Consider the following 27,214-nt stretch of genomic DNA (forward strand, 5'->3'; position numbering starts at 1 on the left):
GGGGGTCTGTGGCAGGCGCTGCGGGACTCCCCGGCTGCAGGGACCTTGGGACCTGCACTCTCATATCACACTAGTGTTCTTGGACAGGCTGCGTAGGGATAGCAGTGAAGTTCTCTGAGCATGGACAGATTGCTTAGCAGAGGGGGTCTCTGAGCATGTGCAGAGTGCTTATCAGAGGGGGGTCTCTGAGCATGTGCAGGGTGCTTAGCAGAGGGGGGTGTCTGAGCATGTACATACTGCTAATCAGTGGAGATATCTGAGCACGAACAGGGTGCATAGCAGCGGAGATCTCTGAGCATGAACAGGGTGCTTAGCAGTGGATGTACAGAGTGCATCCCTGAGGATGTACAGAGTGCCTGCCTGCTAATCCCTAAGTAGTTATGGTGCACTCTTTCTCCATTGTTGCAATTAGGGAATGGGGTTTCCAGACCAATCCTTCTGATGGCAGGTAAGGTTATCCCTTTCACCTAAGCCTATAGATCCTTTAGGTTCACTGGTTCGTTGTCTGCAGATTCGCTGTCCACTAGGGTTTCCAGGAACTTAACCCTAGCGGATAAAGAGAACTGACTGTATAAGTATGATTAACACACACCACCACCACCAACACCACCACAATCAACAACAACAGGAAAACACATAATCACTGCAAAATGTCAGCAGAGGTGAAAAAGCTGTTCCTGTTAACCTTATGGGGGGGAAAAGAGTTCAATCGGTACTTAAAAAAATTAACAGAGCCTGAAATTGATGAATGCTGTTGTGGAGAGGGTTTCACCTGAGAAGGCTCTGCTATGTTAACCACTGAATGCACTTCTTGAGCTAATGATGGGCCAGAGAACAGAGCCTGTGAAGCTGATCTTGTGGTTTTGGAAGGTTCATGCGGCATAAGTTCCCTGAAATTGTATGCAACAGTGTTCTGTGCAGGCTTGAGCGCTGATCCCTTTCTTGGTAGAAGTTCATCATGAGAAAGTGACAGGTGTGTGTATTTATCTGCTCCCAGTCTTTCTGTAACTGACTCTATTTCTTTCCATCTTGTCTTTTTCCAGTGTCAGAAAGGCAGTGTCCCTTTTCAACACCATAGATACAGGCAAGTTCTCCCGGCTGCTCTCCCGCATCATTCAGAAGCTTCACCTGAAGGTTTGTAGAGAGACAGAATGACGCATATTGTTGAGTGTGATCTTGAAGTCTCTTATGTTGCTGATAGTTGATAGCTTTATTTGATATAGGCTTAGCACTCTTCCTTGCTTTCTTTTCCACCACTGATAGGCAAAACAGCAGAGAAATATATTATTATTATTATTATTATTATTATTATTATTATTATTATTATTATTATTAACAGTGTTTATATACCGCTTTTCAACTAAAAGTTCACAAAGTGGTTTACAGAGAAAAATCAAATAACTACATAAATACAGAGAAAAATCAAATATACTGTTGGTTGTACAAAAGAGGCTCACCTGTTGATTACAAATGTCATATACTTAAGGGTCATTAAGGAGCCAGTACTTTGAAGACTTGACTTTTTTTTCAAGGAGCCAGTACTTTGAAGACTTGACTTTTTTTTCACATTGGCACAGCTATAGCAAATGCAGCAACTGTCTACAATATTAAGGTATTTCTGTGTAGAGATTCCTATGAGCTCTGATAAATGAATGCTGCTGTTGTATTTGGTTGTGTTGTGGATTCTTTTATATGTTGATGATGTTAAGGTTATATTATGATGTGGCGTATATTAGCTGCTTTATGAGGTACAAATATTTTAACTAAATTATACTATGCATAACTGCACGCAAGCCAACTGAAAATTGGCATCTCAGGCTGGAAAAGTTAAGAGGTGGATAGCATAGATTACTAGCACAATCCTATATGTCTACTCAGGAGTAAGTCTCATTGTGTTGAATTGGATTTATTCCCAGGTAAGTGTGTACAGAATTGTAGTCTACGTGTGCAAAGGATGCACAAAGTTCTCTATAACAGGGATCTCTAAACTTTTCAGCCAAAGGACCACATCAAATATCCATTACAGTGTCGAGAGCCTGAAAAATAAATTAAATATAAAATTTCAATAAATACATTAGAGATGGAACTCGGATGCATGGATTAATGAATGATTACAAATCTAATAATGAATGGGCTCAAATGTCCAGGATTTCTCCAAGCACTAGCACAGCCCAAGAAATAAAGCACACACTTAAATGGACTCCCATTTCCCCCACCCCATAAGCACACTCTGGTTGTGTTCTGTCAACTGGGCAAGAGGCTCTGGGGGTCAGAGGCTGGCTGCAGGTTGGATAGAGGCTCTCTGCGGGCCACATCTGGCCCCTGGGCCTGGGTTTGGAGACCCGTACCCTATAAGATGGTACCTTCTTTTTGAGGAGTACATTATCCCTTGCAATTTTATGTGCTGCAGGAAATGTACATATCAAAGACTTCTGCTCTGTAAAATCCATGTTGCAACCTCATGGTGCTTTTTATTTTTATAACATAGTATTGATTGTGGACTTGAATGTGCTTGGCACTGTGTTAGACTTCAGCAGTTATGTAGACCCTAAATTAGATACCCTTATTTAAACCTTTTAAAAATCAAAATGCAACATGCCCAACAAAACTTTACATTGGATTAATTTTGTTTCTTCAAGGTGTGGGAAAAGAGTGGACTTTTCTGACTTTCTTCTGCTTCCACAGCCTGACTCTGGAAAAGAATTATCAAAAGCTCTCCAGGGTTTTAGAAGTAGTTTGTTTAATGGTGTTGATTGCAGGATTCTCAGCTAAGGAAGTTGCTTGTATATAATGTGACTGGTGTCATGGAAAGGTAGAAATTGGGGTTATTTTACTTTAAATACCAAGATTTTTTCCCCTCTTGACCTGGGATGATTGGACCTGTGATTGGAAGGCATCTGTGAGGCTGAATGGGAAGGAAGGGGGAGTGAGCTGTGTTACTTATAAAACCTCTTCCAGTTGGTGGGGAGGAGACTGAACTTTCTTGGGGTCTGTTGAGCTTAATGCTATTTAGAATGTATTGTGGGAGAAGACTTCTTAGTAAAAGATTAATGTTTTATTAGTCTTATTAGGAGTCTATGTGTTAGTATAGAATGGCTTGTCAGTATTCTGTATCTTTGTAGTACTATGTATTTTAAGTATTTGCAAATAAATTACTCTTTTCTTATTATTGGGAGGACTGCTGGGTTCATCCAGATTAGATCAGTTAGTATTTGGAAGCTAAGAACCCTTATTATTGTTATTATTAACAGTATTTATATACTGCTTTTCAACAAAAGTTTACAAAGCGGTTTATGGAGAAAAATCAAATAACTAATGGCTCCCTGTCCCAAAAGGGCTCACAATTTAAAAGATGCAAAACACCAGCAGACAGCCACTAGAAAAGATACTGGTGGGGTGAGGAGAGCCAGTTACTCTCCCCCTGCTAAATAAAAGAGGAGCACCCACTTGAAAAAGTGCCTCTTACCCAATTAGCAAGGGTTTATGATCACATGATCACATGGTTGCCTGCTATAGTAGAAGGGGGTAGGGGGCATGTGTGATATTTATTTGATATGTGTGATATTTGTGATGTGTGATATTTATTTATTCCAGTGTGATATTCCAGTGCATGTGTGATATTTATTTATTCCAGCTGAATTTATTTGATAAGTCCCTGTACTTGTTTTTAATTTGCACTCAGTCATGATTTGTTGCTAATCTAAGTATTTGATATTTATGGTCCATGGCAACTTTTTTTCTTTCAGGCTGAAAGTACTTTCACAGAAGAAGAGGAAGAAAAACTCCAAGCTGCCTTCTCAGTGGAGAAGCAAAATCTCCATCTTATCCTTGAAACAATCACATTCATTTTGGAACAGGTATCTAGTGCTGTAATTCCAGTAAATTGATATGCATTGGATCAAAATATAGAAGATAATTTACAATGCTTCTCTCTTTCTCAGCTACATGTTATTTGGATACTTGACTTTTTGCTTCTCTTATTCAATATTATATTCAGCTAGTAGTTAACATAAAGATTCCATTTGTATATCAAAGTTCTATTTGGAAACTCATGGCCTTATGAGACAGAATTCCTAAGTTTTTTAAGTGAGTAGGTAAAGTTGGTTTTGCATGACAACCCAGAACCCTGCCTGCATGCAAGTTTTCTGTTTCTTTTAGTGATGGATGCACTTGTGCATAGGCAGCATAGTATTTGATTGTGTATAAAGGATGGATGCACTCCCTCCTCCCACCTCAATGACGTAAGTTTTGTAATGTGGGTAATATTTTTTCAGTATCCTTTGAAGACCTTTTTTTTAAAAAAAAAAAATAATAAGCATTTCTGGGAGTTCTTCCAATCAAAATACCTTAATGTAGGTATTACGACAACCCTGTAAGTTGTAATATCATCTTATTGCAGCTGCGGAGCTGAGCTGAGCCTTACAGGTAGTGGTTGATCAGGGCAGAGGTGAGATTCGAACCAGGAAAGTCCAGACTTGCACCTCAGTCTCTTGGCCACAATACTATTCCAGCTTCTGGGAGTGTAATCAAAAATAGCATTTAGAAAAAATGTGCCTTTCTTTTTCCTCCTTCTGTTACAGGCTGTATATCACAACTTGAAACCAGCTATTCTGCAACAGCAGCTGGAGCATTCCCATGTGGATCATGACAAAGCAGAAGTGTTTGCCACCACATGGGCTGCTGCAGGGCCAGAGACAGTGGAGAAGTTCAGGCAGCGGATTTTGTCGCCCCAGAAGGTAACAATTACTGCGATGCAATGCTTGATGCAACACTTTTTTTTGTAAGATAGAGGGAGACAGGTGCACGTTACATGTGGGGAAAAAAATCCATATTTTACTAGCTCAGTATATATGACAAAAGATAAAGGAATATTTTAATAGCCAAAAGACTGTTTTATTGGTAGTCCAACAATGTAAAAACTTCTTAAGAGGGTGTGTGCAAAATGACAAAAGTCATTTTGAGAATTTAAAACTGCTTAGAATAGAAAATCTATGCTCAGCTATGAAATGTTGATATCACAGAGAACCCATTCATAAGAAGCTGCTTTATACTGAATCAGACCATTGATCTATCTAGGTTGCCATTGTCAACACAGCCTGGCAGCTGCTCTCCATTTCTGTGACAGACTTGTCTGGTGAAAGGAATGATCTAAAGGTCTAAGTGGGTGCAGTATTATTCAAATAAGGCTGCAATCCTATCCACACTTTCCTGGGAGTAAACTTCATTGACTACAGTGGGACTTGCTTCTGAGTAAACAGGCATAGGATTGGGCTCTCTGTCAAGAAAACTGTTAACATAAAGGTGGGATCTGGCAGACTTTTATGGGTAGATGCAGCTACTGAATTGAAATAAAGATCATTGAAGTAGCCTGCATTTAGCATAGTCAAAGTAACATGCAAGTAAACTCTTATCGAACTATTACAGAGGATCTTATTCTTCACAGTGTCTCCTGTTATTTTAATTGCTTGCCACTGGGCTGATTGTTTGCTGTTCATGTGAAATTAAAAACACCCTTGTGAAATGAATATGCAAGCAGTTTGACAGATGTTATAATGTACTGAGTTTTAAGAACCTGGGGCAATAAAACCTTGCTGCAGTCAAGTACAGTCAAGTTAAGATGATAAATGGGTTGAGCTTGGACAGGTGTAAGGGAAGTGAAAGCTGCTTCAAATATCCCATTAGGTAAGTTGGCAGCAGAGAGGGCAACTAGAGTCTGGGCCTTTTGTGACTGGCCTTGGTGAGCAGCTGACTCAGCCTACTGGGTGGTTAAGAGAACACATTTGCAACAGAAATTGTGGTTTGTATTCAATGAAAAGAGCTGCTTTGTAAAGAGCGGAATAGAGCTGGCTTGATCTTCTCCTTGATATACTAGTTTTGTGTTTGGCAGTTTTTAGGATGGGGGTCCCTGTATCTGTGGATCCGGTATTCGTGGTTTCAGTTAACCATGGTTATGGGATGTCCCCCTGTGCTCTCCAGAGGTGAGGGGACATCCCCGGTATCTGCATATTCAGCTATTCACCGGGGGCGGGGGTGGGTGTTCAGGAACAGAACCCCTGCAGATACTGGGTCACTCTGTACAGAGGAGTATTCAAACATGCAGTATTCCTCCTGCAGTTTGAAATGACAATGCTCAAGAAATGTTCCTGTGGACCACAGTTCTGATCATCATGTTCTGCTCTTAGGGCCATCTGAAAAGATATCTGATACACTTTCAGATATCCTCCCATGAATGTGCTATTTCTGTGAACTGGCACCTCCACATGGGGTTGTATGCCCAGCTACTGTGGTCTTCGTAGCTTGAGAAAGCAGTGCTGGAATAGCACAAATTGCAACAGTTGCTTGTATACTTCATTATATACCCCATGCTACTTCATTAAAATGTCACTTCCAGTTGAATGTGGTTTAGCTGCATGCTTACAAGTGTCCCCATGCAGTTTGCAGATGTTCCCATGGCAAGTGTTGCTCAGCCATTGATTTACAAGTCATCAGCCCAGCTATCAGGATACTGCATAAGTCAGGAAGGGATGGGGTAGGATGGGAAGGGAAGGCAGAGGTTGGAAGTGGATGCGACCAGGGGAAGGCTAGATGACATAGTCTGATTGTTATGATGTATCGCCAATATGGCCCTATACTGAGTTCGTTGATCCATCATCTTGCCATTGTCTATGCTGACTGGAGTGGTTCTCTAGGATTTTGGATGGGTCTTTTCCAAAGCAACTGGAGATGCCAGGGCCTGAAACTGGGGCTTTCTGTGTTAAAAGATGTGTGTTCTACCACTGAGCTATGGAATTTCTCCACGTGGGAATCTAACAGAAGTGTGTGTAGTAATCAGCAGACTGACGTAAGTGGGGACTTGAGAAAAGGCTGTGTGAAGGAGACTTTGGGAAAGGGAAAGAGTTTAGTCTCCTTCCCATAGACCAGTGTTATTTAGACTGGGGCGTCACGACGCCCCAGCCTGAGGGCCTTGGCCTCTGCCCCCTTAAGGGGCAGGGGGGAAGGCAGCAACGCGATCCCCAGCATTGCATAGCTGTCGGGGCTGTAGGGACCGGGATGTACTCACCAGTCCCTGCAGCAGCCTTTCCAGGGTTCAGGGAGCCCTGTGTAAACGCCTGCAGGGCTCCCCAACATGCAGAACTTACTGCGGCTTTCAAACTCCCAGAGAGTTTGAAAACCGAAGCCATAAACACTGGGTGCCTTCACGTGACCCAAGGAACACTAAGTCCCAAATCTTTACCAGCTTTGCAACACTGGCATAGCTGTGCCAATGGTGCATGTGCGGCATCCTGCAGTTGGGGGTGCACTCCCGGAGGCCTCCTCAAAGTAGGCGAATGTTTGTTTCCTTACTTAGGAGCTGCATTGCCCTTATGTTGGTGCTGGAAAGTGGGTTAGGATTGTGCCCTAAGTTGCTGTGCTGTTGTTGGTGGAAATAGATGCTCCTTGCATTTCATACATGGCCCCTCCTTTCTTGGGGGGGATTTGCATCTCCTAGATTGGTAGTATCTGAAGAAATTTACCATATGATTTTTCTGAATATGTTTTACTTGCTCTTAGGTGTCTGATATTCATGAAAATGCATGTTCTTGGCAGTATGGGGAGCAGTTTTTTTTTTTTTACTTCAAATGACTGTTGTATCAATAATTACCATAGCTTTAAATTCTCTGTGTGCTATACTTGGGGTAAAAAAAATCCATGCATTAGTCACTGCCCTGAAATTCATTGGAAGAAATTGAGAGTGTGAGTGTTCATATTAACAGCTTGATTAGAGTTACTGCTAATGCTAGAAGCAGCAGAACTATTTGAAGTAGTTTTTAAAATGTGTTAGATTGAATGTAAAATGGGATATTAAATTTTGTTTTTGGTCAGGCTTAAATCTAGTGATGACATGTAAGACTGATGTGGCCAGACTGATAGTTCATTGTGAGGGAGATCGATATGAGCTTTTATTATCAGGTCTTAACTTTGTGGTTGCTCTTTTTTATTTTGTTAGTTGTACTATATGAGTCAGCAAGTGTTTTCTAAAGGAGAGTGTTCGTTGTTCTGAAAGAGAGCTGTAACTCTTTTAATGCCCTCAAGACACAACTTCTGGCCAGTCTATCTGAGTAGGGTTCAGGCACTGAACAATAATCTAGAAAAATAAATTGTGGATGAAACTGGTGCACATTTGGTCTCTTGCTGGTCCTCTGAGAAAGTGGCATGGTTTTGCCTGCATTTTTTTAACCTTATATATGGTTTTGAATTCATGAACTGCAGTCTGAAAATTCCTCCAGCCAACCACTAGCAAACCTAAGGCATCTCTCAGAATGGGATGTCACTATGTAAACAGATGTGACTCAACTGAACAGTTGCAGCCTCTTGAAGCCAGACCTGTGTCTGGTTATGCCACAACTGCTCCAATCAACTGCAGCAGTTCTGGTGCTTGCCTGAACCAAGGACTGCACAAAATATCAGCTCCCAGGAGTGCATATGATTGGTTGGAACTTGGCTGCCACTTGTCTGGTGGTCCTCAGGATCAGGTCAGTGCAGAAGAGTTATGGGTTGTTTCAAAACTTGCCCCTTCCCTCAGTGTAAGTACAAACCCTGTCATTTTAGGTCAGTGATGGTGAACGTTTTGGCCTTGGCATGTCAAACATTCAGAAGATGCCTAACTTGACTCTGCTGGCATGTCCCCCCCCCCCCCCCCCGAACAAAAGAGAAACAATTCTTTACATATTCATTTTTAAAAAAAAATACAGTTCAATCATGTGTTGCTACGTGACTCAAAAATGAAATACCAGTAAAACAAACTCAGTTGCTGTCGGGTGTTGGTGAGTGCTGATGTGTCACCCAAAATGTTGTGGTGTGACATCTTTGACACATGTGTCCTAGAACATGATCAGTATTCCGTGATCCAGTGAACCTCATCTATTTCCTCCACAAATGTGTGTAGCTCAGTGTGAGACTCATACAAAAAGATCTAGCAGCATGACAGCGATGTTCAGTGGTGAGTTAATTAGGAATTGGTTGAAGAGCTTTAAAAATAGGCCACATGTGTGAAGGCTCCAGTGAAGTTGAATCTGTTCTGGGAGGAATTCCGATTGGCTGAGAATAAGGAATGCATTTTGGAGAGCTGATGGCTTATTAGCTTCCCATATTGTTTCTCTGTTATGCTACTTTCAGGAGCTAACAGCCACTGCCTGAAAAAATATCCTCATGTGCTAATGTTTAGTGATGCATGTCTTCTCCCTTTTTTAAAGCTTGTTTCCTGTGCTAAAATGAAGTTGGTCTTGGTTGCCTATCTCATTACAGTGATGGCCATTTTAATGCTGTTATAAGTTGTGTTATGTCCTTTTTAAAAAAATGCACAATGTGACCTGTCCTTCCTCTACATTTCCTTCCTTTCTCTCCCCCACCATGTCATTTATTTTTCCCTTTCGAAATCTGAATGTGAGCCTTTTGGGAGCAAGAGAGCCTTCGTTCATCAATTCCTTTGCTGATATGACATGAAACAAGCGCAAATAAGAAACTTTTTTTGTGTGTGTCTTTTCTGTGATGAAAATGAGAAGTAGAATTCACCATTATTCAGAGTCAGGGAGAGACATAATGCTTGTGTGGTTGAAACGGTTACATCTGAAGGACTATGCAAGCTACAGGCCTGAGCAAAGAGTGTTGGCTGTGTGGGTGTCCCCATACAGAGCAAGAGTGCAAAGGAGCTATCGGGAATTCTATGATTCTCAGTTTGCAGATGGTTTTGGCTATGTGTAAGAGCTGCATTTGTGCATTTCTTCTAACATAGCAAGAACCTCCTTAATTATATTTCTCTCTGCAACTCCCTGAGAATTGGGCTGGCCCTGGCAAGGCTGCAGCACTTAGGACCTGACATATGGTGGGATTAGAGTTCGGTTGGACCCCAATTTTTATGTTGGTTTTTGCCAACTGTAACTGTAAATGTTACCAGATGATTTTGTTCTCTGCTGCTGTTTTTCTCTTCCTTCCTTCTCTCAGCCTTTCCCCTACTGAATTCCAGTGATGGGTTATTCACTGTGTTCACATCTTAGAAAGTTTGTGGAAGAGCTTATTTTTCCAAGGTGGCAGGCCCATCTTCCTCAGAAGTCAGTCCCAGTAGAGGCAGTGGGGCTTCCTCCAGGAAAGTGTGGAGAGGACTGCAGCCTCAGAGCCCTTCCTCTGCCTGTCTACTCAGGCTGCAATGCTATGACACTTTTCCGGGAGTAAGCCCCATTGAACACAATGGAACTTACTTCTGAGTAGACATGCATAGGCTTGGGCTCTCAGGCTGCAAGGCTATGCATCCTTTCCCAGGAGCAAGTCCCACTGAGCACAATGAGACTTACTTCTGAGTAGACACGCCTAGGCTTGTGCTGCAGATTGACAGGGGGGCTGCACCAGTCAGCTTCCTTCCCCTCCTCCTCTGCCAAGCCAGTACCTGGGCGTTCCGTGGGTGCCGCAGCCCATCTCCCTGGCTGGCTGGCTGTCTGTCCTCCTCAGCGTTGGTGCGTGTCCCCCGCGCCTTCCACCGGCTTGGAAGCTGCTAGGGGAAGCAGAGCGCGGGGGGAGGCGGGCTGGGCTCAGGCGAGATCTTGGAGATGGGGGCAGGAGGGGGTCATGCGGTCAGGGGCCAGGCGCCTGCACACCCTGCACCCCCTAGCACCCACCCAGCGAATGGCTCTGTTTTGCTCCCCCCCTCCTGGAATGCCTCCGAAGGGCAGGGGCCCCTGCAAAAAGGTGCCGGAACTCCGTTCCCCCACGTTCCATTAGAAAAAAAGCCCTGGTAAGTAACCCACTTCTCTATGCCTACATAGCTTGTCCCATTTTATTGTGGTCATATATCATGTACTCTAAGCAGTCAGAATTGGATGGACTCTTATTATATTCAATCTTCCTTTCAATAAAATAAGTAGGTAAGCCGTTCTGAAGCCCCAGGCAGCATGTGCTCCATTCATCAAAGATTCTGAAAGCGTAGCTATTCTGCTAGAAACGGGGAGGGGGAGACTGCACTTGAATTGCACTGAAAAGTCATACTGTTCAATGTAGGAAAAGAAGGTTGCTGATTTTGCCTTTGCTTGCTGTCTACATTAATCTGCAGCTGGTGTGATCTGTTTAGTACTGATGCAGTTTTCTGATTTTAGAGTTGGAATTAAACCTGAAATGGGAACTTTATTTTTGTTTGCTAAACATTTAATCCCATTTATATTTCATACACAACTCCAGTCTTCTGTTACATGATGCTGTGACATTGCATTGCATGTCTCCATAATACTGCCCATGTTTTGTGTGCCAAAGGTTCTTGGGTTCAATCCCTGTTTCCGGGTAGGCTGGGAAAAAAACCCTTCTGTGAAATACTGGAGAGGCACTGCTAGTCAGTGCCGAGCTAGCTGGACCAATATAAGGCGACTCGTATAATAAGGCGAATAATCTGACTCGTATAAGGCGACCTCCTATGTTCACATTATTGCAAGGTTTGGGCATGAGAGAGGAAGGAACAAGACTGCAGCTAACAGGTACATTTGAAGAGCTTCAATGATTATTGCCGATTGAGCTTGTATGAACAATATGACAGTGCTATCCTTTACCTCTTCACTCAGAAGTAGATCTTGCTGTGTGCAATGAGGCTTACGCCCAGTAAGTGTGCATGGGATTGCAACCTTTGCTCATTTGGGAGAGAAATGGCAATGACTACCTGTTGCAAAGGAGAGTAGATCAGGTTGCTTATTGTAGTAGCTGTCATTGATCTATCTATTCCTTTTTTGTCAGTGTAAGTTCAGGGCCCTGTCCTAGCAGCACATAAGGTGTTCAAGTTTCAGAGGACTGTGTTTTGAAATGCAGTCATTTTTTAGATGGTTCCCAGATTTTTTTGTTTGGGATATCAGTTCTGATGCATGAAATTCTCCTACAAAGTTCCAACTGTAAAGAGCGATTATCATAAGCAGGTGGAATGCAAATCACGCTTTGTATAGCAATTGCCATTTATTTCAAAACACGTTAGGGCACAGTCCTGCCCCTTGCTTGGGCCGACGCAAGTCCCTTGCACCATCCCAAAAGTATCTCAAAAGTGCTGTAAGGCAGGGAGGAGGTGTTTCGGGGTGGGGGAGGGCGGGTGGCAAGCGTTCCTATTGGCGGATGGGGAGCAGGAGGTGGGAGGGTGGCCAGCATGGCTCCAGGCTGCTTGATTCTGTGCCACCTTGTCTGCACAGACCTACTGGGGTTGATCTGAGTAGACCCATTGAGGCATGGGGTAAGACTTCCCCTTACCGCTGGCTGCACTGCTTTTGGCCTCAAACTTGTGCTGGATGCAGCACAGGTCCACTGGCCTGCCTGTTTCCAGCACAAGTTAAGTTGCTCCCTTAATATGAAAAAAGGGGCGTAACTGTCAGAAGTACAAGGTGATACAGGCCTCGGATATGATGATGCAACATCTATAGTTCCTTAACATGAGGCACCCCTTATGAAGGTTCCAGTACAGCTGCCTAGTACATCTAGCTTCTCCTTATATACCCTGTGAGATATCTTTACTGATAAGAGATCATATATGAGTCATCCAATCAGAAGATAGAGGTACAGTGTTTGCAGAATTATAATTATATCCGCTCAGGTCTCAGGAGTCATCCTGGGCTCCAGGGCCACCAGTCCAGCCATGAGGCCAACTGAATGTGATTGCCTCAAGCAGCCGACTGATGGGGGAGCACTTGGGATTTTCTGTGTCTTGTAAACCTACTGTTAACTGCTGTAATTTTGTGATGCCCATTTCTTCCCAAAATCAAAAATTCCATAAAAACGAGCTCGTTACAGTCCTGGACTTAAAAAACCCACTGCATGATGCATCATTTACAACTTGGCTTTAATGCTTGCTGTTTGATCCATTTCAGTAACAGCAGCTCTTGGACCTCATGTTGTTATCCTGGGGAACTGAAAAACAGCTGACAAATCAGGTTGCCATAAGCTTATTATTGTTGCTAGAGTCAGTAGGCTAGTCTGAATACTTCTAGGGAGAAGATGAACAGATTTAAGAAGACCCTATTTTTTATCATGACTTCTCTAGCCCAGTCATCTTTTTTTTTCCCCCCCCTCTGAAGTTTTGGTAGTTAAAATATTTGGCAACTTTATTTTATAGCTGACTTTTTCATAGTGATAACTTGTTCTTGTAACTGGAGTAAGCAAATTGCAACATACCTTAACTTCTCTAAAAGTACACGATATGGACGAATGTAGAAGTCTAGTTCCCTTTGCCGTCCTTGGGCTATCTGTGTTGGCTAACAGCGAACACTACATAGAATTGAAAACTGAAATGTAGCATTGTCTTTATTTGGTGCTTCCGGTACATCTTTTTTTTTAAATGTTCATTTGTGTTTTGTAGCTTGAGACGGTTGGATGGCAGCTGAACCTTCAGATGGCTCAGTCCACCCAAGCAAAACAAAAGGCTCCTCAAGCTGTGTTAGAACTTGGAGTTAGCAATGACGATTCAAAGGTATGAAGGCTTCTATCATATTCCTCTCTTAATATGGTTGCTGCAATGCTACTGGCAATGATCAAGCTCCCATCAATGTTCAGGTTTCAGAAGTACCATTGAATAGCATTAAAAATGCCATTGAATAGGCCTTGGAGTTTAGTGCTCCCTAAGTAATTTGTTCCTGCTAAATCAGGTGAGTTTTGTGAAACTTGTTATGTGTGCTGACAAATTGGTTCTCCGTTTGGTACTACATTATTGCAACAAAATCTTGACTTTTACCTCTGGTGCAAATTGTGTAAGGATTGAAAATGAATCAGGACCCCTACATACAAGAGATATTTACATGACGGGCTATAACTAACGATAAAGTTATGCAGTGTGGCCCTGCAACAGTACTCTGAAACTTCTGTTTACGTGCAGTTGCTTGCACAGCTGGGACTGTCTTAGTTTTTGCATTTTGCTGTTGAGGTTCACTGCTTGTTAAACTTTGGATTTTAAAAAGAATTTGTTGTCTGTCCTGCCCTTCACTTGGTAGAAACAGTTCAGGAAAAAAACAGTATACCAGTTGAGTACATATTACACAAAAAATTACCCAGTGCTTTTTAATGCTTTCATTTGAAGCCTTGCAGCCTTCTGAAATCCTCTGAAAGGTATTTAGGCTCCTCCTTTGATAGCTCTCTAAGAAAAAAGAAACTCTATAGGTGGGGGCAGCTACTAAGAATGCCTTTTTAAGGGTTCTTTCTTTTTGGTGTAAAGAGGTACAATCAAGAGAGTTCTCCTAGTTTAAAGATAGGTGGGTTGATGGAACACAGAGGAGTGATGATATGAGGCACGTTGAATCCAAGCTATTAAAGGCATTATACATAAGACCTAACACTTTGAGGGCTCACAGCCCAATCCTGATCTGCCTGGACCTGCGGGACCCGGCGGTTCCCTGGTGGACTCCCACTGGATCCAGAGCCTCCAGCGCTACTGTCGGAGGCTCCTCGGGAGAAGGGAACGTTTGTCCCCTTCCCCCAGATAAGGGAAGCAGCCCCACAATGGGGCTACTCACTTTAGCGGCGACTGTTTGGTTGCCGCTAAAGTGAAGGTGCTCGTGTAGGGCACGCAGCCCTCCACGAGCGCCTAGGATCCTGTGGAGCACAGCTCCATGGATCCGCCTCTTCCCCGCCCCTGGAACGCCCCCCACCATGCCTCCCCCCTCCCCAGAACGCCTCCCTCACACCCCTGACCACGCCCCCATTCCCCATTCCGCAGCCTGGCGGTCACAGGCACCGGCGAGTCGCGGAACACGGGTGCCCACCTAGCGGTGGCTCAGTGCCGGCCGGAATGAGCCACCTCTAGCGGGAGCCCGGCGGTAAGCCCCGCAAATGTGCGACTGTGGTCTGCGACATGGAGGCGCGGCGTGGACCACAGGATTGGGCCCTTAGTTCTACCCAACTTTTCATCACTGATGTAGCCATGCAAATGGGGCATGTCACAGAGGTCTCTCCAAGGTAGCGTTTGTTCCCTTCCCTTGGGGCTATATTGGTGCTGTAAAGTTGGATAGGATTGGACCCTGAGTTATGTTCAGAAGACAAGGAATGAGTGCCAACAGTTAAGCAGTGGTGTTATGTTCTTGGTGCGATGCAACTCTGCATATGACGAACCACTGTGTACTGAGGTTATGAAGAGTTTACCCAGAGCAGTTCCGCATACAATGCGTTACTATTGTCTATTTTGAGCTTATGACTTATGACAATCTGTGTCCTCGTTGGGTAGAAAGCATTGTAACCTTTTCATATCAGGCCATTGGCTGCTGCAATCTAGATTTCTGGGCACAGTTGTAGGTTGGAAAATGCCCCAAGCCTGGTAACCAGGGGATAATGAATGTGAGTATGGAAGTGAGTGGGTGCTGTGTCTCTGTCCTTCCCAATTCTTTCTGTTGGACTTTTTGAGGGTGTGTTCTCAACAAACATGACTGCTGCCTGAATGCTACCTTAGGGTGCAAGTGCTTTCCAGCACTAACATAAGGGCAATGCAGCTCCAAGGTAAGGGAACAAGCATTTCTTTACATTCCTTACTTTGAGGAGGCCTCAGTGAGTGACACCCAACTGTAGGATGCAGCACATGTTCCATTGGCACTGCTATGCCAGTGCTGGAAAGCACTGACATAAGGGGTTAGGATTGCGCCCTTATTTTGCGTTAATTATTTTGTTGATGAAATCAACACTGTCTGAACATTCTTGCAATAGAGGCTGGAATTCAACCCCTCCCCAGATTTGTTCTCTGTTCATGGGTGTGATACAGTGCTTTCAAACTCAGTCATACATTTATTCATAAAGATGAAACCACTTTTCCAATCTTCCTGAAATTTGCATTAAAATAAGAGGTCAGTCTGCCCAACCACAAGTTTGGTCCTCATCAGATGTGAGTGAATAAATTCCTGCCGTTTTAGACTTGTCCAATAGAAGTCCTGGCTACTGTTCCCTTGCTGGGGGAAAAAAAAGAATGAGGGATGATACAAAATGGGCATATTAATCCCCTTTTTAAAAAAATCATTTACTTTCTCTTAGGCTCTTTGAAGCATCTCCTGTGCAGTGAAAAATAAAGTTTATTCAGCAGCTGTTCAGTCTTCTGTTGCAGACCATAGGAGTAAGTTAGCCTTCCAACAGCTTAAAGCGGTGTTACATACTAGCAAGTTAGGGGGATGGGGGCAAGCCTTCTCAGTAGTGGCGCCACAGTTATTCTCCCTACTGGGGGAATTAAGATCTACCCCTCCCTCATGGCATTTCTTTGAGGGCTTAAAACATTTTTGTTCCATTTTGCTTTTGGGTTGTCTGCCTCCTGTGCCTCTATAGCAGTTCCTTGTGCGATTTTTGCCTTCCTCCACTTGGTGTTGTCCCCCATTGTATTTCCTTCTTCTTTGTTGTATTGTATTTTCTATTTTTTAATCCTACTATATGTTGTATTTTTTAATCTATAAATTTTAAGCTGCCCTGGACATCTGTTTTCAGCAGAAGAAAGCCGGGGTAGAAATCTTCTATATAAATACATAAATAATACTTTGATGCAGTCATGATAGCAAGAATTGTTAAATGGAAAAACTTAATAGATAGGATTCACAGGAAGAGAGCTGTCTCTTTAAAAACAACTTGGTGAATCTGTTCCATTGCAAACCACAAATGTGTATGCCAGCCTGATTCTGGTGACTTCTCTTGAGCCAGATCTTGTAGCTCTTGCGTTGAACTTCAGAGAGCAGCAAGACATTGCACTGCTTCCTGACCGCTTTCCAGGTTCACTCTATGCTAAAATGATAAGCGTCTCTCTCCCTGTCTAGCTCTGAGTCCTGGGAAGAGGATTGCCCTTGAGTTTTGCTGGCCTTCGGTGCTTCGCATGATGTGTGTGTATGTGGGGGAAGGGGTGAAACTAGGGTTAACAATAGCAAGCACAAATTTGGGCTAGTTGCCAAGGTCAGCAGTTTTCAACCAGTGTGCCACAGTACATAGGTGTACCATGAATTGGCCACAGGTGTGCCACAAGAGTTTGGGGGAAGGTTATTTATTAATAGGGGCGTTGAAGGATGTGAGCCTCCTACTGGTAGTACAGTGTGCCTTGCCAATTGTCAAAAAACTGATGATGTGCCTTGACAGTTTTAGAGCCTTGTCAGTGTGCCTTGAGATGAAAAAGCTTGAAAATTGCTGGGTTGCTCTAACCTGGCTTAAGTGGGTTGAGAAGCTCATTGGTAACTTTGGATCAGTTGTGTTCTTCTACCCCTTACCTACCTTATGGGGTAGTTGTGAGGATAAAATGAGAGTGGGTTGAACTGTGTATGCCATTATGAACTCATTGGGGAAAAAATGGTAGATCAGGAGTGTAAGTCAAGTCCCTGCGTCCTTTCTAATGTTACAGTATGCAGTTCTTTTGGGATGATTTTTTAAAGAGTTCTGATTTAGAAAACTCTATTTTTGTATGCAAATATTAGTGAAGATCACATTGCCACTTTTGAATCTTAACAAGACCAACCAAAAGCAGTGTTGTACTGTACAAATCCTTTTGCAAAAGTATGAAACGAATGCTTGCCTTGAGCTGTTCCTTCTAAGAAGAGTATCAGGAGTTGATCCCAAGTTTGTTCTGATGTTTTTGTCCCCTCTCCTGCTACCTCAGACTATACTCTCTTCTTCCCTTTTAACTCTGAGATCAAGTTAATTTTTTTTGGATGAAATCATTAACTTGGGAGACTGTTTAGTGTTTTGTCTAAATATACAAATACTGACCTACTTGTATTTTTTTTTAATTGGTTCGCTAGGGGGCAATAGAGCTCTTTCCAGTATCTGTGTTTCTTTGACAAGGGGAAAGTGTTTTTCTTTCAAATAGCATTATTGAATCAATTGTGAAGTTGGTAGTTGTGGGAAATTGTGTTTACCGTTCTAATCTGCATATAGCAATCGAGTTCTTTTATATGTATCTACTCATTCAGTGCCTTCTAATCAATATTAAAACAGAACTGACATGGAATATGTGTTAATGACTCTGATCACAGAAACAGTTTTGTTTTTGTTCTGTAATTGGTTTTTGATCACAAACCTGAGCTCTGTTATTAAGCATTAAGTGTTCTAAATTGATGCGGGGGGGGGGGGGGATGATCTTGTTTTGGTGTAACAGATGTGTTTGTGAATGGAAAATTGCTGCACCATTTTAAGAAATTCCAACAGTTAGCAAACTTAGGGGACTTCTTACTTGTCTGCACCATTTATAGGATGTTGCCATAGTTTTAAAAATTTAACTGAAGTGTTTCCATGTTTGGTTATTCTGCCAGAATGGGAACCAAAGATGGGGGACCTGCACGTAGGAGAGGAACATGCATGCCACCCAACATTTTGTCTGCTGGGTCCTTTTTGCCTTCTCCATTACTGAACATAGGTAATGGCTTTTATATTGAATCAGACCTCTGGTGCATCTCGCTCAAAAATATCTGCCCTGATAGGCTGCAGCTCTCTAGAGCAAGGATGTCAAACATAAGGCCCTGGGGCCAGATGCGGCCCATGGAAGCTTTTTATCCAACCCTCGGGCTCTCAGCTGCTGAGCAGTGCTGAGGTGTAACTGCTAAAAGGGCAGCCCCCATGAAAATTGGGCTCTCCCTTATCTTGAAATATGATAAAGATTTGCATACTTTCTCTTCTGTCATTTGTAGTTAATGAATTCCTAAGTGAGAAAAAGTGCTTACTTTTGGTTAAGAGTTGTTTAATGACATCACTTCCTGCCTAACGACATTGCTTCTGGCCCTCAGCAGGCATCACGAATGCCATTCGGCCCTCAATATGAAATGAGTTTGACACCCCTGCTCTAGAGTTTCAGACAAGGGTCTTTTCCAGCCCTACCTGGACATGCCAGAGATCAAACCCAAGACCTTCCTCATGCAATGCATGTGGTTTTCCACTCAGCTACTGTCCCAAGAGGCAACAGTAAAAATGCTTGCAGGAAAGACGGGGGTGACCTGCTGCTGAAGAGAAAAGACACTGCTCAATATTTTGTCTTTTTTTCAAACCAGCTTACCTCTTTGGCAGTGGGGACAGTTACAGGTTAAAAACACTATGTGTGCATGGTGGTTCTTTGGATCATCACAATCCCAAGACCTGATGCATTATGTTACCATTGCTTATGCTTGCTTACGCTCTCATCTGAAAGTCAGACCTGACTGAATACAACTTGAAGAAGATGCTTTCTTAGCTTTTTTTGTCCTGGGTGTTGACCACTGGATTAGGAGAATGCAGTGTCTCCTCTGTGATGAGAGTGAATAGTCTTAAAAGGTGCAGTGAGCTCCATTTATGAGAGTTAAATGAAGTCTTGTTTTTCCTTCATTGTTCCATACTGCCTCTCTCTCTTTTCCCCCTTCTCCTTCACTTACTGTTGGTCTTTATCCCTGTGATGAATTTCCCATGAACTTCCCACATGGGTTGAGGCCATTAAGCAGCATGTTTTCCTGTCTCTTGGTGGTCACTGTGTGTGTGTGTGTGTGTGTGTGTGTTAGAGGCCGGGAAACCTGCTTCAAAGTAGTCCTGACTTGGGTAGTGAGTTCTGGTTCACATCTGGCCAGGATGTAGGAAACTCACTCCAGGGATGCCAATTCCCATGCAAGAGATACTGTATTTAGTCTGGCTTTATCCCTTCAGCCTGTCCTTGAGAAGTTGGATGTGGGAGAGAAATGTTCTTGCCATTGCACACTGAATTATCATTGACTGTTGCTGGAAGAACAAAAATAAAAGTGTTAAAAAATATTTCTGGTTGGCAAATTAAAACCATACAGTTTGAAATGAAGTAGATGTAAAAAAAAATTAACTGAATTGTGCAGACCAACAGGTTAAGATTATTGCTTCACTATTTTGATATTTTTGTTGGCATGCCAAAGTTTTGTTCCCTTCTTCTTGAAATATTTTGCGTTTTAAGTTCTAGTGTGTTTAACTGGGCAAAAATATAGCCATTACGAGATCATCAGTGGAGATCCTGGTAAATTTAGATCTAATCACTTCAGATAGAAATATACATAAAATAAATACACCGTTTGTTTGGGGTTATATTTAATCTGTCTTTCCCCAGGATGCTACCATGAAATCACCTTGACAACAAGAGATAATTTATCTTACGGTAAATTGGATTCTGGTTGCAGATGGTACTTTGTTTGTGGAAGAGTTTCAAATTGGAGACAGACTAGAATCTTGTGATGTAAACCTTTAGAAAGACAAACATTTAAGTCTTATTTTTAAATGTTGTTAGATCATTTTCCCCCCAACCTCTTGCTGTTTCAATGTGTTTTGATGCGAAAGTGTTGCTGTTAAGCGTAGCAGTCAATTTCTTCAGCTTTTTAAGGGATGCATTCGTGTCCTGAAATGACACTGACTTCAAGTGAACAGATATTTGAAACAGAATTCTATTTAAAACTGTTTAGAGCTGGCCGGGGATGATCTCTTCACATTTAATGGTAGTTTTGTTAACGCAATAAGGGTGGGTTCCCATCCACTTCAATATTTTATTTTTAACATTTTAGACTTGATGCTGCCATGGCATGTGACTGCATTTGGGGAATGTTACAGATCTATACTTCTAACAGGCTATTGTGTATATGCTTTTAACAATGATAGTAAATGGAACTTACTCCTGGGTAGGTGTGGGTAGGATTGCAGCCTAGGATTGTTAATAAATTTTCTTGCTTCATGATGTCACTTCTGGTCATGACATCACTTCCAGTGGGTCCTGACTGATTCTCATTCTAAGAAGGGGGTGCCAGTGCTAAAAGTTTGAACTAAAAACTTAAAACCACTGTTGTGAGGACAGGACCAGCCCAGCTGTGAAGAAGGCTGATTCAGTTTGCGTCAGTGGCAGATACAGGGCGCTGTTCAGTCCAAGTCTGCTGCTATCTCCCTCCAGCCAGCTATGAACATGAGCTGCTTTGATCTGCTCCTCACTCACTAAAAGCAAGTGGGTATTGGATAATCTGCTTCCCTCCGTCCTTCCTCGGTGTTAAGGGGAAGATGTCCGTTTAAACCTTGGGTAAGGAAGGACTACCTCACTGTTCCCTTTCTATGTCTCATATGGAGTTTAAAGGGATACATTTCCTTTAAACTGTAAACCCATGCAAGGATGGAACATGGTGAGAATGTAGGGTATTTTATTGGTGTTGGTTTTTTGGGGGGGTAGGGGTTGAGCTCACAAGTGCATCCACCCTGACAAAGGTAGCAGTGGTGAGTCAGAGCAATGGCCAGCAGACCTGGTTGTACCATTCATATATGATGATAAATTTGATTTTTCTCTGTAAACCGCTTTGTGAACTTTAGTTGAAAAGCAGTATATAAATAATAATAATAATAATAAAGTAGAAAACTGTGCATGATACCTGGAAACCCTAAGAGAATGGGATAAAAATGTACTAAAACAAATGTAGACTATTGCAAGATTATTAGTCAAATATCATCTCTCAAACAGTTGCCATGTTTGAGTTGCTGGAGTAACGTATCCATACTGTCAGATGTTAGAAACACTGTATAGATATGACAGAGAACAGGTGGCAGTAACAAGTGCTTCAGCAACCATTACGGTCATGCTTCAGATAGGTGAAGATACAGGTCACCACCTCAATCAGTTGTAAGGCCAGCCGTTGACATCAATCTCCTCATGCAGTTTGCAACAAACAGGTTGGCCATCTGCAGCTTCTCTTCAACCAACTTCATTGCACTTGCAGTTGAGTTAACTCTTTTGTGGCTGTTTTACTGTGATCACTGGCCTGGAAGATGTAACTTCCATCTAAGAATGTTTCCAATGTATCCTAACTTGCATCTTCAGAAATTTTTTCTTTTGCCAAAAATATACCTACAGAAAGTTGATCCTAATATAAAATCTGTGTGTTCCCCCCCCCCCGAAATGCCCGTCTTCACCAGTTAAAAGAGATGGATAACAACAACAGCAGTATTTATATACTGCTTTTCAACAAAAAGTTCACAAAGCGGTTTACAGAGAAAATCAAATGTCTAATGGCTCCCTGTCCCAAAAGGGCTCACAATCTAAAAAGATGCAACACCAGCAGACAGCCACTAGAGAAGACACTGCTGGGGGGAGGTGGACCAGTTACTCTCCCCCTGCTAAATACAAGAGGAGCACCCACTTGAAAAAGTGCCTCTTAACCAGTTAGCAGGGGTTAGCATGGATCAAAAAGAAACCAGTAGGGATTTTCCCTGTCATTTGCATATCCATTTCAAAACCTTTTTGCTACAAGAATAGTAAGGGGGGAAAGAGCCGTTTAATTATATGATCTTTGTCTTGGTATGTTTCCCTGTTAAGAAGCAATTCTTGTGTCATCTTGTCTCATCCGAATTCTGTGCTAATGTACAACTAGGCCTGAGAACCAGGGCTGAGTTCTTCTGCGCAAGCTGTATCTGCTCAGTTGTTGCTTGTTTAGGCTGCTGCTGCCTTCCCCATCCTCTCCCTCAGGCTTAACATTCAAACTGACAACATTTCCTGAAGGATCCTTGACCTTGCATATTTCTGTACAACTTATCTATACACTGTGCTGATTTTTCAAGGAATTCTAATCGGGGCAAACTCAGATAAAGTCCTATCAATGGAAGAAATAGCAAGAAATGCTAGAAGCAATATTTGGTGTTCTTCCTTTGCTTTGCTTTTTTACTGTCGCTGTTCAGGGGAGGGGGAGTAGAAAAGGTGGCAGACAAATAGAGGAGTGAAATCCTGCTTGGAAAGTGAGGATTTAGTTTGATTTGGACCAGGCCATATAAGTAGAATGGCAAACGAAAAGATTAGAGACCTTATTCTTGATGATTTTTACTGCATTAGCTTTTGTATAGTTTTTAAAGAACACAGTAGCTACATGGACAGAATCATGGCTAAGGATATACCTGTGACTCTTTATAGGTTGTTCTGTTCCAGTTGTTGGGACAATCTTGGCCATATGTTGGAGCAAAGGGCACAGTATTTTGTACTGTACTGTATCTGTTCTAAAGTTTGGAGCTTCCCACTAACAGCGGTAGGATTGTTTCCATGAAATTTTCTAGTTGCTGTGTCACAGGCAACTTCACCACTGACCTCTGTTAATGCATAAACTGGATTAAAGGCCATCTTTGCTGTTTTCTCATGGCCGATTCTCTGCTCAAGAGAGACGGCACAAATTTTTAGCTCTGCAGCTTCAGAAATAAAACTGGCATGATCTGAAATGTCAGAGGGAATAAACTTGAAAACAGTAAAAAGTGATTTGCACTTCGATTTTATTACAAATTAATTTCAGCCTGGGTAAATGGATGGTTGCCGTTTACTCCTGAATGTCACAGAGATTTGGAGGGCATAGTCATTGAAACAGGAGGTATTTGGTTCCATTCTATTGCTCTTCTTGCTTATTTTTAAGGCTGTTCCACTGTGAGCCTAGAGCAAGACTGTGGCAAAAGAGCTGAAGAATCTGTAGCAGTTTCCTTTTCTGTGAGTTCTGAGAAACAGATTTCAAATAGTTTAGAATTTGAAAGTGTATCTGAACATTTCACCCTACCCCCCCCCCTTTTAAAACACTCACTCTAGTTCCATGGTCTTTCTGTTAAGACCAACTTATTTTAGTGATAATTTTTATTTGTAATGTTCACAAAACCTGTAACTTGGTCAATATTTTTAATAGTTTGTTACAAAAACACAATTGACTTGGTCTTCCTGGACATATTTCTGCAGTCAACATGAAATAAAGACATACATTTCCTTCAAATGTTGCAGTTTTACTGTGAATTCATGGGTCAAATGTGAATATATCAATTCCACAATGTCTGAACTGACTCTGGGGCTGCTTTAACAAATGATGCTAGGAAGGTCTGAGCATGTCTCATGTGAATTAGTTAATGTGAAGTAGAAAACGGAAGCGTCAAACTGATTTATGCATTGCATGTGAAAATGTTTTGACTTTCACTAAATGTTATGAGATTGACAGCATTTGAAGAAAGCTGTCCGAGGGTATGCTTGGTAAAATGAACCAATTCCACATCACAACCAACCACTGTTAGATTTATTAGGAGAAACACCCCATGGGGATTTGTACAGATTGGAACGAATATTGTTCAATGCATTTATTGATGTTTAGTGAATTTAATGTAGCCATGTCTGTCATGCACACAGTACAGCAGGGAATATGGAACTTGAAACAATCCTCGCCTCCCAAAACTGGCGACTGGAAAGAGAATGGAAAAGTAATTAAATGGTCTATTAAGAGATGTTAAACTGTAATACTAGGAATGTTTAAATGCTGGCCTACAAAAAAGTCACTTATGAATGCATAGGGAAATGATTCTGTGAAAGTTTTGAACCCGATGTTCTAAGGAGTTCCTCTAGGTGTTAGATTTAAATCTTTCATAAACTAAAATGATCATGATAAGAACAAGTTCCTTTGTAGCTCTGAAACTGAAATCTTGAATTGCTGTTAGGGTTATTTAATAATTCATTTTGCAGTAATAGTATGGCATATAACCTGTTGAAGCTTGGAGGTTGACCTACTAAGAGCTTGGAGATAGATGTATATCATTTTAGGTCTAAGAAACCTCACATGAAATATGTTTACTGCTTCTTTGTTCTGTGGGAAGAGATATTAATCAATGTGTGGTTGAAGAGAGTAATGAGAGAATAAGCCAGCAGGACTATTTTTTTCTGAAAAATTGAAAATGCATAGATTTGATATATGCATACTGATAATTTTACATACAGTACTTCTTAGTTTTGGATTTTATTTTGTCAATACCACTGTAAAGCTATAATCCTATGATCACATACTTGGAAATAAACCTCAGTGAATGATGGACTTGCTTCCAGTTATACCTCGGACTTGACTACATGCTTATTCTTCTGTAGTCTTCGTTGCTATTGAAAGAATAAAAGATTTTTAAAAACAGACTTGGTTGGCAACCTTCAGTCTTGAAAGACTATAGTATAAGCCTATAGTACCCAGTATTTCCAGGCGGTCTCCCATCTAAGTACTAACCAGGCCTGACCCTGCTTAGCTTCCAAGATCAGATGGTATTGCGCATGTGCAGGGTAACAGACTGTAGTGAAAAATGTAGATCTTTACTCACAATATATATTGGTTTTTCTCCCAAAATATTTATTTTAAAACGTATCCCATACCTGCTCTGCCAGCATGAAGTTTCTTGGGGTCCTTGGCTAACCTTGTACTCCCCCCCCTTCCCAAGTTAACTGACAAAGGCAAGTAGCAGTGGCAGGTAATAACTCTTCCCATTGGTGGATGGGGAAATTTTTTGGCAGTGACAGTTCCTCCTTCCCCAGCAGCCAATGGGAGCATCCTTATACAAAATGTAGGTGCCTCTGGGGAAAGCTCCCATTAGTAAATGGGGGTGTCAAATGCAGCAATGGCATGAGTCCCAGCTGACTCATACCACTACTTTCACCAGTACTGGGTGGGGTTCAGTGAGCCCTTACCGGGTTGTGACCCTGAATGCTTACTCCTGGATCAGCAGGCCTGCCCACTCCTTCGCTACAGTGGCCATGTAAGGCCAGCTGTTCTCTGTGTATGTGAGAGAGATCTCCCTTGTGTTCAACAGAACTTACACATTCTCTATGTATTTTACTCTTGTTGAGTTCAGTATCTGAGAACTTGGGATTTTTTCATCTTTCCTCCTTTTTTCTTCAGCCCCTCCCCTCCATTCCTCTTATTGAGCTTGTTTATGTTATTTTGGTTTTATTTTTTCCTATGAGCTTGTTTATATATTTCCATAATCTCATTAAATGCCTTTTGGTTGCCTGAGCACTTGGGATAGGGCAGGTAATAAGCAAGTGGCCTGCAACAATTAAATCAACTTGTCCAAGGTGCAGCTTTAATCTGTTGTAGCAGTTTCAGTAACTAGATCTTCCCTGGACCCAGAACAAAGTGCAGAAGAGGGAGCATCACACAGAGCTGGATGAAATGCAAACCTCTGATTTATTTGAACCACTTACTTTCAGCAGTTTGGCTATGTGTGTAGTGCTCAAGGCAGCAGCCATTCTCTTTTGGTTTAGAGCAGGGGTGCCCAAACCACAGCCCCGGGGCCGCTTGCGGCCCTCGAGGACTCCCAGTTCAGTCCGCAGGGAGCCTCCAGTCTCCACTGAGCTTCTGACCCTTTAGAGACTTGCTGGAGCCCCCACTGGCCCGACACAACTGCTCTCAGCATGACAGCCAACTGTCTGACCTCTTGTATGAGCTGTGGGATGAGGGCTCTCTCCACTGTTTGCTGTTTCATGTCTGTAATGCAGCAGTGGCAGCAAAGGAAAGGCTGGTCTTGCTTTGTGCAAGGTCTTTTATAGGCCTTAAGTTATTGCAAGACCTTCATTCATTCATATAAACTTAATCTCTAATATAGTCATTTATGTAAATTCATTCAAATTTAAAATGTGAATTCATTCTTTTTTTTTCCTGGCCCCCTGACAGTGTCAGAGAGATGATGTGACCCACCTTCCAAAAAGTTTGGACATCCCTGGTTTAGAGTCAAACTAGACAGTGTTTTAGGCATGAGATTTGGATCAACATGCCTGTTTTTCCATTCTGTTAATGACAGCCAAATTGGGCCTCTGTGAATTGGGATGATGTAGGGAGAGAGGGTTTAACCCTCTGCTTCATCATGGTCTTGATTGACCCCCTCCCCAGCCCTGTGTGTCTACTATTTGCCTCCCCTAAAGATTGCTTCCAGTGGTGCCAATGGAATCCTTCCACAGGAGGTGGGGGTGCTTTTATGATTCTACTGCAACTAGATGCTTGAATCCTGGATTGCTGCCAGGGAGCTGCAGGGTGTTCAAGAAAGGATTTTGGGATGTCTGGTCTCAATCTGTGGAGCCACACAGCGCTGTCCATTCAGCTCTGAGACATCTGGTGATTATGTCATCACTGGGCACCGTGTAGTCTACAGGAGATGTTCCAAGCTGGCTGGGCCAGTTAATTGGGAGAAGATGGAGCTGGTAAGGGCAGGAAATCTCAAAACGGGCAGAAGCAACGGGCAAAATGGGCAGAAGCAAGGGGCAATGCAGTGAACTGAATAGGCACGTTCTCCGAAGCTCCGGATTTCATCCTGTTTCTCACCTCTTTTCTGTGGGTCCAGGAGATCCGATGACTTTGCCAGGAGAGGTTTAGTCATCCTGAAGGTGATACCCGAGTAGGGTGGAGCCCAGCTTGGGGGGCGGGGGAGGCTTGCTTCTCAGGAGTTGGCAGTGGGGAAGGAGAAGTGAAATCAGGTCTAACTGCAAACCCCTGTGGAGATACCATCTACTGAAACAGTT

The 27,214-nt window shown here is 42.5% G+C and overlaps 1 protein-coding gene across 2 annotated transcripts in view; it reads left to right on the top strand.

The window, feature by feature from the left end:
• Positions 1–27,214, top strand: part of COMMD10 (COMM domain containing 10) — a 71,281-nt gene that overhangs the window by 92 nt on the left and 43,975 nt on the right. The window contains exons 1-5 of one of the 2 annotated variants that reach the window (XM_066616967.1): positions 354–448; positions 1,044–1,134; positions 3,747–3,857; positions 4,581–4,736; positions 13,349–13,459. In XM_066616967.1, coding sequence (XP_066473064.1) covers positions 381–448; positions 1,044–1,134; positions 3,747–3,857; positions 4,581–4,736; positions 13,349–13,459 — 537 coding nt within the window. In that variant the 5' untranslated portion in view covers positions 354–380. Of the gene's footprint in view, positions 1–353; positions 449–1,043; positions 1,135–3,746; positions 3,858–4,580; positions 4,737–13,348; positions 13,460–27,214 lie in introns of those variants that run through there. The other variant, XM_066616968.1, reaches the window with a different exon arrangement.

This window comes from Tiliqua scincoides, chromosome 2, assembly GCF_035046505.1.
Source record: "Tiliqua scincoides isolate rTilSci1 chromosome 2, rTilSci1.hap2, whole genome shotgun sequence".
NCBI lineage: Eukaryota > Metazoa > Chordata > Lepidosauria > Squamata > Scincidae > Tiliqua > Tiliqua scincoides.